Here is a 12,797-nt window from a genome sequence, read left to right on the forward strand (position 1 = left end):
CATTATACGAGTAGTGAGTTCTCAGGGGAACGCTTTAGCCAAAACTCACTCTGCAATAATTTCCCACATCTTAGTTGAATAAATTAATTTATGAATTTTCCGTGAATATGTTCAACCGTTTCTCCCCTCATATATTTTATTGATCTCCATATATGTTTAGCAACAAATAATAGAGCTGCTTTTCTATTTGCAGTAAAATAGTTTAGAGATGTTTATGTTGGCCTTGGGGTTCCTAGTAAACAAATGCAGTTCAAGCACCAGGGAGATAGCAGAGAAACATGAAGCTTGGCAGGAGCCAGGGAGCTCTACTAGGAGACAAGCTCAGCAGTGAGTCAAGGCGTATCCAGTCACGCCACTAGCGAGATGAGTCCCCTGGAATGAGAGGGACCCGGCCTCAAACTGTGGGACTGCTGTCACTGAGTCCTGTGTAGAATCACTGCAAAGAGCTTCGTGGCTCATGTCTGCAGAACTTGTAATGTTCCTTTGGTGTTGGAGACTGATGGGTCTATCATTCCCTCATTTAATGTTTTGTCCTTTGCTGTGTATCTCTTTTTTAATATGTGAAAAGGAGAGAAAATGGCAGAAGGAAAGAAGGAAATTTGGGTTTTCTCCACAAAAAAATAGGAATGCAGCCTCTATGGTTTGGGGGAAGCCAACAGGCTCCTCCTGGACTGTAGATCCCATGGCAGACTAGTCCAAAAAACTTCATTATTGCTCTACAACACACCTTCTGTGGCCACTCTGCCTCTGAATATCAGTTTGTTTGGCTTAGGCAATGTCATTAAATGCAAAGCTGAGCCACTCCTGTGGGTTATTATAGTGAGTAAGCACACCATCACGGGGAAGCTATATCTCCATGTTTTTCTTTAGGGAAAGGGAAAACAGTTGAATACGGTGATTAGGTGTTGAAAAGTAATCAGTATTATCCTAATTTGTTGTTTAAAATTACGGAGTTCTTTCTTGTTCCTCCCTCAGCAGAGAGTTACCACCCCAGTTCTATGAATATGTGTATAAACCGACATCCTAAACTAGTCGAGTGGGAATATAGTGTAAATCATAGGTATAAATTTACTCACATGTGACTGCACCATTGTGATCTTCAGGTTTAGCTCTCCTTCTTGCCCTGCACATTCAAATCATGAAACCCTTTTTAAGGAGTTTCTTTTTTTGGTTTTTTTAGAGCTTTTTGGTTGTCATTTTTATCAATCGTAAGGAAAGCTGAGGAAAAACTTGCCTTGCTTTTTCCAACTGTAACATTCTTTCTTTCTTAACTGCACATAGTAATGGGCATGAAATATGCTTTACCATCTTAAAGGTGGTATTTGAAGTATAATTGCTAATGCTTAGATATGTAATTTACATTTATTATACATAATAAAATATGTAACTAATTGATGTTCTGTAAGGGATTAAATGATCAACTCCAGCTGCAGCAGGAAGATTTATGCCTGTGTTCTCAATAACATATTGACTATTGGAATACGCTGCAAAAAGAGTTGTTACCTTCAGGACTGTGCACTCAGAGAGCTTTCTCCTTTCCTTCTGATGTGTTCTCTTGTGCTTGTGTTCTGTCCAAAGAGCATAGATTAAGCAAGTGTATTTATGGAGCAAACACATTAAAAATCAGTACTTTTATTCCTTTCAGTCTTGTAAGAAATTTATATAAAGCGCAAACTAAGCTTGCATGTTTGTGTGTGGCTGTGCATTTTCTAAATCTGAAGGGCAGAACATCACACAGAGCGTGCAACCACAAGGGTGCATTGAAGTTCAGAATGGCTGGGAGATAATGTCAACAGAATAGGATGTAGGCACAGGATAATGGTCTCCTGCTGCTAGATTAAAGCCTGGGCAAAGATGAGCCCTTTTAACAAAAACAAACAGAGGCAGAGCCAAGATATTTGCAGTACTTTCAAAGCAGGAGGTATTTATCTTGTAACAACATCCTGTTCTGTTCCCTTGGCTTCCACCGTACCGAAATAACAGAAGATGTGATTTTTGTGGCTGTTGCTGCTTGAGCTCCAGATGCCCACAGCATCCTTGTTGCGTAACACCATGGTCATATGCTGCGTGTCCTTCAGCCTTCGGAAAAGCTGCACGTTTCCAAACGTGTTGTGTTGCACCGTGCAAGCATGCTGGCCTACTTAAAAATGAAAAATAATTAATCTGTGATAAAACTCAGATTTATCAAAGGGGTTTTAAAGCCCAACATTTCCCATTTCCCCTAGCAGGAGGCAGTCTCTGCAGGGAGGAGTGCCAGCCCCAGCACTGCGGGCAGAACTCCCCCTTGTGTTAAAAGCCCTTGGGTTCTGATCCGGTAAAGTCGGTGCTTGAAGATGACGAAAACATAGGCTTGAATTCAGTTCATTAGGTATCAAGCCAAAGAGAGCGCCTTGCATATTTTTGTTCCTGCTTCTGTGTGCTGTTTCCTTTTACTCCATTTTATTAGTACATTGGTCCAGGCTTCAGAAACCACGCTGCTGGGCACACACTGGGGAAAGCATCCCTGGGGCAGTGACTGCAGAGAGGATGACTACACAGGCATAGAGTTCTTAGAGGAAAGTCAGTGCTAAAATATATGCAATCCAAACAGCAGACTATGAATAGTCAGTATGTTATAAATCGGGGGGTTTTAACTAGCACTCTTTTGCAATATTAATTCTTATGAGTTGCTTCATTCATCCAGTACATATCCTGCTGCCCTAAATGGTTTCAATGTGCTGACAGTCAAGAGGTGCTGTAAATCCCATCTGCTGAGGTTTTGGGGAAGGGAAAGGAAAAAGCAACAGTGTGCAGATAGAGGGATCTATACTGTACTGCTCATGGTGTAATCTTCACTCTTCAGTTTTATGATTTTGTTGCATTTCTGGAGTTGATGGCATGATGGATGACTGTTTTCAGAGCTGGTGCTGTTAACTGTTAAGGCAATTTATAGTTATTGGAGTCATTTAAAATTTCTTCCTTATTAAAAGAAGCTGATGTGTTGAAGGACCGGGCTCATCAGCTGAGCTGATTTGTTTCAGTTCTCACTATTGTGAGGACTGCTGTCTTTTCATGGGTGTCATTCAGACCAAGCCTATTGCTTGCAGTAGAAGTTGAGCTTCCAGCTCCTTAAAAGACGGAAACAATAAATCAGTAGTGGTAACAGGTGATAGATGGCTTGATTTCACACCCAAAACATGGTAAAGCAGCATGGGAAATACATGGGATTCTGGAGACTTGTATTTTCTTCCCTGATTTGGCACTAATGTTTTAGGTGACCTGGGAGTAATTGTTCCAACTTTGTGTGCTGCAGATTCCATGTATTTAAGCAGGGAATAATAATGACACTTTACAAGGGACGTTTAGAAGTGCTGTACAAAACTCTGCATAGGAAGTAGCTGTTGCTGTTGTTATCTGTAATAAAAAAGCAGTGGCATTTTCAACAGAGGCTGAAGTTTTGCAATATTACTGCTAAATGCAATTTCTCATTTAAGCTACTGCTGCTGCTTTTACATCTTGTCCTAATACAAGACATACTCTTGCTTTTTTTTTTTATTATTCTAGTGCAAGTTGGAGTTTCATGCATGTACTTCTGGGAAAAGCATCACAGCTCGATGTGAAGGGCCCTGCCCCTGCCTTCCAGGACCTGAAAGTTTGAAACACAAGACAGAGAAGACAGGTGAGTTGAGCTGTTGATGGAATTGTAGCATATTAACTGTTTCCTGCTATGTCTCCAGAAAATTGAGGAAGATATTACATGTAATGCTTTTTGAGGAAAAACTATGGTACAACTAATACTTTTCTAAACATGTAATGATTCTCAACATCTTAAATGCTGCAATACTAACACCTACTCAATAGAAGTCTCATAGGAAGACTGAGTTCTGGCTAATGTTTCTCACATTTCAGTGAAAACATTTTGAATTGACATACTGAATCAGCATAAAAAAATAGAAATAAAATAGATGGTTCAGTACTTTGTAATTTAAAAAAAAAATATTAACCTGTGTTTTATCCACAAAGTCACTTAAAGTCATACGTGTATGTATTACATGGGATCCAAATAATCATTTTTATCTTTGTTGTTATGGTCATCGTTAGAAGTCAACATATATACACATATCTGGATTTATGTATTAAACTGTTTCAACTACAAACTCAATACAATGATGTTTTATAAAACCAAAGGCTGGAGTCTCAGCACAAATGGCAATTTTCCCTGCCAGCGCTCAGCGAGCTCTCTATTTAGTTCTGAAAGCCCAGTGAGCTAATTCACTCCCCCAGGTATTTTCCAAGGAAGTGAGCACAAGCTGTCTCAGAGCGATCTCATCCAAAGGGAATTAGTTCTTGCAAAAGAGACTGACTAAAAGCATAAGTCCAGCAGCAGGGTAAGTGCCACAGCCAGGTTCTTTCTAATGAGTTTCCACCCTTTTATGGGGAAAGCCCCGTAGAAGGGAGGAGAGTTGTTGCTTGTGGCTGTGGTTTCTAGGTATGAGTGCAGATGTGCTGGTGAGAGCATCTGTGGCAAAGTGAATACCAGCCTGTTAAATACCATGTTGTCTCCTCTCTTGGGCAGCTGTTGGGCTCCTGTCTATATTAGTAGCTTACAAAGCTGAAGTGGTGACTTAAAGGATGTACTCTGTTATGTTGAGCATTGAAATGTATTTATTTGCCTTGTGTGCCACATCAAGTATAGAAAAGATGAAGCTGTGACAGAGGTTTGTTTGATCAAAAATGTTTGAGAACCTTGTGTTGCTCCTCCCCTCTATGGACACATTCCAACAGCAGCAGACAGGAATGGCAAAAAAAGTTAAAACACCATTTGCTTTGGTTACATTAGGCTCTGTCGCTTCAGCTGAAAATGAGTGGGACTGCTGGTGATAGCCTACACGCTCTGGTCTCTAGCACAGCACCAGTTTTCACATGAAACCTCCATCTACTCTCTAGAACAAGCAGCGACTCTTGAAAATATACAATATCTATAACTGTGATGTTGGTTTATGTGGTTTGGAACTTCTGGTTACAGAATGCCCACTGATGAATTGCCTTACTCATATTTTCTATTTCTTGTAGTCAGGCACAAACATATACTTTTCTTCTCACAGGGAACAGCTTATATGCCCTCTTTGTTGCCCTTATCAGAAACTATCAGATTAATAAATCTTCAGTGACATTTTAAACTTACTATTTCATTCACACGAGAAAAAAAGATTCTAATAACCCTTATCTTGATAAATGCAATTTGACAGCTTATATGTATTCTGAAACCTAGGCTTTTGTTTTGCTTGACTCAAAACTTTAGCCAACAAAGCATTAATTTAATAGATTGGGTGATCTGCAGAGCAGCTTTCCAGAGGGCTTTTCCAAGAGGCCAGACTTGATCCATTCCTCCTGCAATTGCCCTGGTAACAAGGATGTTAAATGCCTCAATTCTTCCATCTTAAGCGTGGCATGAAGTGTGCTTTGCTCCCTTGAAGGAGCACAGTCACCTGAGAAATACAGGATGCCATCACTAGGTGTGTATGGAAACATTCAAAACACTGAAGACACTAGCTGTCATCTGCATTGTGTGTGTGCAGAGAAACTGCTCATGAGCCTGGTTTTTAGTATTGTAAGCAAAATAGTTGGTAGGTGCTCACAAAAGGATTCGGTATTGAGAATCAAATAATCGATAGCAAAGAGGCTTTCTAACTTGCTTTATCTTAGATTTTCTTCTGGGTCTTTGAATGTGCCAATAATGGGCTAGTTAAAGACTATTCTCAACCTCCTCCTCAGTCTCTTTTCTTCAGACACTGTCTCTTCAAGTTAGATTGTAATGAGATCTCAAACTGAGTATTTCAGAGTTTGTCAGTCTTTTATCAAAGACTTCTGAGGTGTTTCCATGAGAAAACATAAGTAAATTCTAGAAACCTGTATAAATTCTCCACAGGTGCAATTTTAGTATCTGCAAAGGGATTCAGTATTTTGTGTGTGCGTCCTTTACAGCCTAGAAGCCAGCCAGCTTTCCTTTAGATTTATGGGAGAATTATGAATTCTAATTGCTGATCGCACAAAGTAGCATTGCCTTTCAGAAGGTCCGTTTGTTTGCTCAAGAACTTTTGTCATCTGGCATTTTATCTCCAGACCTCTCCATCTGGAGCTTCTGACTACCATTTTGGTTACTTGATACATTAGTGTCATTTCTAGTCTTCATACAAAATTATTCTGTTTTCCACCTATTGTATGATAGTATCATTAATATTGCTGAATTTCTATAAAAATCAGTAGTTTGATTTCTCATAATAAAAGTTTGTATAAAAGAATAGTGTAGACAGTTGGGACTTGGTTTCTGCTCCCTGTGTAGTTGCCAGGTTTGTGAAATCTGTTCAAATACAGCGTAATCTTAAGTAGGAAATGATAGAGAGTTAAACCTCATGCCTCTGAAAGGCATGTCAGGGGAAAAATACTAAGGAGAATTACAGTTCAAATGCTTCCAGCAAAATGGAAATGCAGTTCTTTGAGCCGCTGCATAAAGTTTTCTATGCCTATTATACAACAAGGTTAAATGTATGTGGTTGTGAACTTCCAATTTAAAGACAGTTTGCATTCATCTTTACACGTTCGTTCAATCATATTCAAATATTATTCCATAATAAATTACTTTCAGAAATTAAAAATGTAAAGGAACATTTAATTTCTGGACTACTGTAATTCTAAATGTCACGACCTTTTTTATACGCTTGTGGATAAAATTGGCAGGAGCATCAAAGGAAAGCAATCCAAGTGTATGTGCTTGGAGGTAACAATTGAATGCGATGTCGGAGTCGTATTCCTTCCTCCTCCCTGGGCTCCTTTGAAAACATCTCTGCTTTGATGATGAAAATCAAGATTAATAATCATGTTAAAAATTGGAATTGTTTTTTATAGTATTAACTGGTAATGTGGAGACATTTGTGAAATAACACAAATGCTATCAAAAGAAAACTACACCAGAATTATTACTTTAATAGTAAAAAAACAATGTAATCTTTGTACCATAAAGTTAAATCTTTGAAGAGATGGCAGGATCGTATTCTTCATTTTCTTAAATGGAGTTTGAGTCAGTGCTTGACGGATAGAAAACGTGACTCTGAAGGCACTAATGGACAAAGACAAGCCCTAAAGCTTTTTCTCTGTTCTTTTTGGGGCACATTTAGATACTTTTGGTTTATCAAAACACTTTATATGCTTCATTATTCACAGCAGTATCCCAGCTTTACAATATGCTACTGTGATAGCCGCTAATTTTCAACTCAGCTGCCCAGAGACAAAGGTTGAGCTGTAATCTGCCCTGAGGTTAGCTGCCCTTTCAGAGCCTATGTGCACTTTTATCTATTGCTGTGAAATCAATAGGGCTATAATTTCAACAAAGGAGGAGGGCTGGTAACTAATTCTTAGTGGCACCTAAGTAGCAGAAATTATTCAAGGCACAAAGTGTCTGATGGTGGTTTTCAGGTAGCTCTTTCCAAAAGCTCTGCAATGTTAACTAGAGTTCTTATGATGCGTAATGTATTTTGACACTAGCTGAAACTTTTAATACTGCTCCATAAACAAAGGGCTTCATATGAGAAGCAAGCAGGTAAAGTTCTTCAGAAGTTACTGACAAGGCGATTTTCCCTTGAACTTGCCATCAGGGAGGATTCAGAGAAGGCTGAAACTGCTGCTGGTTTGGTTAAGGGGGGATGCTCCTTCACACCTTCCTTCTTTCAGGTACTTGCTGAAACAGTATTGGCTGCAGTAGCCACTTCACTGTCAGCAAGGTTTGTGTTTGTAGTAAATGTATCTGTTTAACAAGGTAACATGCCAGTAGAATAAAGTTGAGCCAGAATTCCTGTCATAATTTTTTGAGGTTGAACCAGGACATTAGATATAACTGTTCATCATCGCTAAATAACGACTAATCCCAGACAGCAGCGGGAGACGGGAACTGCATAAAAATAACTGTGTCATGGTGTAATTATATTAAAAACAGTAGGAGTTTTTAAAATCTTTTTGAAATCTTCTGACAGAAGACTTTTAAGGCTGCGGTACTTCTCTGGCAGCACTTTGTGGCTAAGACCTTTGTGGCTAGGTCTTATGTTAAGACCTAACATAAAGTCCTTATGTTACCGCAAGTGTTTATAGCAGCTTTATTGCCTCAGGCTGATCAGGGGCTTTGGGTTTCACCTCTTGCCCAGGAGCACTCACCACCTAAAATGGAAATATTATAAACAAATTGATATGGTGGGTCATATCTATATAACCAGTAGCTATGGATTGCTTGCTTCCACATTAAATGTGTACAGAGGCTCCAGAGTTGCAGCAGGCAAGATCTGTTCCAGCATAGCACATGCACGAAGCTGTGGAGGAATGAGTTAGACCAGAGCTGGAGAAGGCTCTCGCAGGGACATGCTCAGCAGCTTGGGGTAGCTGGGAACCCCAAAGCTCAGCAGTCACACAGCTGGGCTGAGCTAGAGAGGAGCCGATAGAATCATAGAATCACCTGGTTGGACGAGACCCACCAGATCATGAAGTCCAACCATTCCTAGCAAACACTAGCGCTTTCTTGCATGAATGACCCTGTTTGAGGCACCCAACTCAGCAAACTCTAATCTAAACTGGGCACAGGCCCCAAGGGCAACATAGGAATAACGACCCTCAGAGAACCTCCCACATTGATATGCGACGGACACAAATACCCCTAGGGTGAATAAATGCATGGGGGTTATTTAAGGGCATCCTTAGCTCAATGGTAATCAAAGTTTCATAAACACTTACTAAACAGAATGTTAAAATGGCGATTGATTATTCTTTTTTTGCTATAAAGAAAAGATTAGGAAATGACAGACATAGTAAATAGCACCAGCGAGTAACAATAATTTTCAGACAAGAAATAATTTGATTTTGGATTGCCAACAGAAAACTATCGGAGTGGCACACTGTGTTAATAGAAACACCGTCTAGGAACAGCAGGTGTTTGTGTGCTGATAATGATAATTAGAGCACTAAAATATCTCTCATCATAAACAAAAACAAATAAATAAGACTGGTTTCATATAATTTTTCTCATGGATATTGATTTCTGCATTTTGGGGAATATTTCCCTAAAATTTAGTAGAAGAAAAAGTTTATAAGATCTCCAGAAACCCGACAGAGAAATAAATTATAGTGCTTATCACTGCAGGGTTTAAATATCCTTACTGTGAGGGAAAAAAAACAAACCCTTTCAATAAAATACAGGAGAAAATAACACTTTTGAAATTTCAAATATTGTCTTTTTCTGGTGGTTTGATTTGTTTTGGTTTTTTTTTTTTCTTTGTCTCTTAAGGACTAAATTCCATGTTTGGTTACTCTAGTCTAAATTTGGAACAGTTCCATCATTACTGTTGAGTTAGTTGTCTTTGATAAAGTTATTCTGAGCCTATATTGGTATAAATAAATACAGACTAATCATTCCAGAGAGTTTGTTACTTTCTCTGCACTTCTCAGCATAGCGTCAAATCAGTTCTGATCTTTTTTCTGTTTCTAATTCCTTGTTTACTAGTCCAGAAGAAGGGAGATGGTACCTGAGATATCAGCCCCTCATTACAAATTTATATGCCTATGTATTTTACAACTTTCACTGTTGCAACAGTGATATTTCTGCATTCATTTTCCTCTGAACAATTGCAATTCTTCATAATTCAGTTTAGTGGACTGTGTGTACATCAAAAAGAATGATGTCATTTACTTTTTGTAAAGTAGACAAGTCCCTTTAGAGATGGACTAGAATGAGAATTGGGATCTGCATTCATGAGTTATTAAAATCTGAACAATTTGGCTTAAGTCCATCCCTGTCAGATGAGTCTCCATCATCCACAGAGAAAACACTAAAATATCCTGCAACACAAAAAATAAATGTCAATAGTAGAGGAGCTTCCAGCCAACCAACATGGGATCTTTCTGTCCCAAATGTTAAAACACACAGGGATCTATTCAGATAACTTTTGAGATACAGGCTCAAACTCTGAAGGCTGGGATTGGTCACTCAAAATTGCAGCTAAACACCTGCAGGTGTTTAGCTTCTCTGGAGATCTCCTTAGGATTACCCTGACAGATCTGCATTTGGAGCTGAATTACAAAGCCTCAGCCCCCTAAAAGCATTCAGACGTACCTTTATAATGTTTCTAATTAACAATAACACAGAAAGTGGCTAAGCTTATGCCCAAGCAGTCTGTTTACTGTATGATGATTTTCCAAATCAGTTTTAATTACAATTTTCTAATATTGTGTTCCACTAACAGAGACAATTTCATGAGTAATTGTTTAGAAGGGTACGTTTATAGAAACAGTTCCATTTCCTTTTTGAGAATATACAACTGTATCACTATATTCTTGGATTTAATAAATTATGGCCTTGGCTCTATCTTGCTTGTCTGAAGGTAATTTTACGTATCATCATGTCTTGTTTCTTGATTTGTTTACAATGATAGTCAGGACCTAGGAGTTATCAGGCACAGACAACAGGCAGATTCTCTTATTGTCTAAATTGTAAGTATGGTCTCTAACAGCAAATACTCACTTATCAAGCAATCCCTGTCAACAGGAAAAATGAAAACTGAGTAAAATAAAATCATGTCACAGTCATTTCAGGCAGGCAGTTGCGTGTTACAAATGCCTCATTGATTCTTCACAATTGAAATTCAGGTTTAGGTTTTCAGCACGCAAAAAGGTTGCAAGTGTTCTAAGATGCAAAAAAAAAATCAGAATAATTACGATCTTTTGAAAACCACAGTTCCTTGAGCATATTAATTGAGACAAACAAAATTATATTTGGGTTGGGACTATAAAGTGAGAAAAAAACATACATCTCTTTGTCTGCAACGTGATTTTCCAAAGAGTTATGGTATATGGTTCTTGATCTCTGTAGTATCTCACTGGGAAAAAGGAATGGTGCGATGTACAGAAGTGACTGAGAAAATAGTTATGTCTACAAGGGACCTCATTCTGTTTTGTGACTTTCACAAAGGGATTAAGTAGCTTCTGCTTGAGGTACAGTCAGTTGAAGCACTAGAAACAACTTTGTTTCCAGAAGTCCTAGTGCCAGGTTACCAATATAGCACTTTTCCTGATAAAGCCTGAAAAACAGTGAAGTCACAGGGCAGCTTTGCAGACTCTGAGTTTTCTTTGCATCGAACCCAATGTTTATTTCTAGCTAATTCCATCCAGAAAAAGTGAGATCTTACATTTTCCAAGTGCGGTGAGATTGGCCTGTGTAATGTTCCAAAGCCTTCCCTCATTTCTAGTCCTTTCTTATGAGCCTAATGAGCTGGAAAAGGATTGGAAGCAGTGTCTCAGATGAAGCACCTTATCTATAAATTACATTGTTAGTGGGCAGCAGAGAATTAGTTTGAGGGAAATAATCAAAAGCACAAAACTGAACAGTTCTATGAAGTATGAATTGCACTTACCTTTCATTTTACATATTTATACTGTCACTCTGGACATTTTAAATAAATAATCATTCATACCAATCTTCACCTTGTACATTTAAGATTGTTAAATGAAGCTTATATATGAACCACTTTCCTCGACTTAGTGAAATCCCATAAGCAAACAAGAAGTTCTCAACCAAAACAATAGATCAGAATTTTTAAAGCATGGTTTGTTTTTATTAGGGAATATAATCTTTAAGTGCTTTGATTTTTTTGAATGTATGAGGAGGAAAGACATATGGTGACTACTATATCGCATATGCAGTAACTGCATTTGAGAATGCTATTACCCAGAAGGCAATGAATAATTAAAACAGATTTTTCAATAAGAACCAAGTGAGAGGAAGTTCAGTTTATGTTTTTATGAAAAGAAGTCAAGTTGGTTGAGAAAACATTGGATTGTGTTTCACATTTCTTTAAAAAGATCCTTGTTGTATTTCCAATTGGATGTCCTTGAGAACTGACACAATAGAAATAGGAAGAAATTCATTAACATAAAGTATGTAATTATACACTTGGGGGGTCTAATAATATGAACATCTGCTTTAATTTAACAGCTCTTTGGTTAGAAATGTCTAAAGGAGAAAATGACCTTAGTGTGCTGACTGGTCATGGAGTAACTGTGAGTAACTGTGGGCTGAGAGAATGGTGTAAAAATAAACCTCAGGTATGTCAGGAGAGGCATTTCCAGAAATATTGGTAATACTTTTTGAGCATTGGTAGTACTTTTTGAGCACTGGTAAAACCTCATCTGGAGCCTTTTGTAAGTTTGAATCACTAATGTTCGTTAGAGATCGTTCCAACCTGAAATAGGAGAGAAAGCATTTTTCTTTTTCTCTGCTTCAGTCTAGAACTGAGCCACTCCTTTCATGGACTTCCTTGTGCCTTGGTACTAAGACAAAGTAAAAAGTTCCATCTCCTAACATTTACCACTGCAGGACTATTAGAAAGACTTATTGAAGTTATTAGACTGGTATAGGTATTTAAATGATAGCATAAATATAGCTTTAAGGCAATTGTTTCAGTATGCATTAAATAAAGAGTATAATTTTGCACATAATTTAATTTTATAGATTTTTTTTTTTTAAGTCATCTAGGTTAGGGTGTAAAATGAATGAGGTATTTGAGGAAGGGGAAAAGACAGCTGCTACTTGTAAGAGATTTGAAAAGTGTAAGCTCATGGCTGCATGTCACACTGTTGCAAAGCCAACCTTGCAAATCTCTATCCACTCACGCACCCAGACTGATTTTCTTTCTCTTTTACTGTTCCTTCTGCCTTTTTTAAGACCTGTCTGTTAAACAGCACTAGGTTCTGGTTTTTTCATTATCAGCACTAGCATAGCAAAG

General features: G+C 38.2%; 1 protein-coding gene across 1 annotated transcript in view; it reads left to right on the forward strand.

The window, feature by feature from the left end:
- The window catches only part of SPOCK1 (SPARC (osteonectin), cwcv and kazal like domains proteoglycan 1), a 275,524-nt gene that overhangs the window by 218,537 nt on the left and 44,190 nt on the right, over positions 1-12,797 (forward strand). Inside the window, exon 5 of the mRNA XM_069869211.1 lies at positions 3,544-3,658. Within this exon, the coding sequence (XP_069725312.1) occupies positions 3,544-3,658 (115 nt within the window). The remainder of the gene's footprint in view (positions 1-3,543; positions 3,659-12,797) is intronic.

Source organism: Phaenicophaeus curvirostris, chromosome 15 (genome assembly GCF_032191515.1).
Source record: "Phaenicophaeus curvirostris isolate KB17595 chromosome 15, BPBGC_Pcur_1.0, whole genome shotgun sequence".
NCBI lineage: Eukaryota > Metazoa > Chordata > Aves > Cuculiformes > Cuculidae > Phaenicophaeus > Phaenicophaeus curvirostris.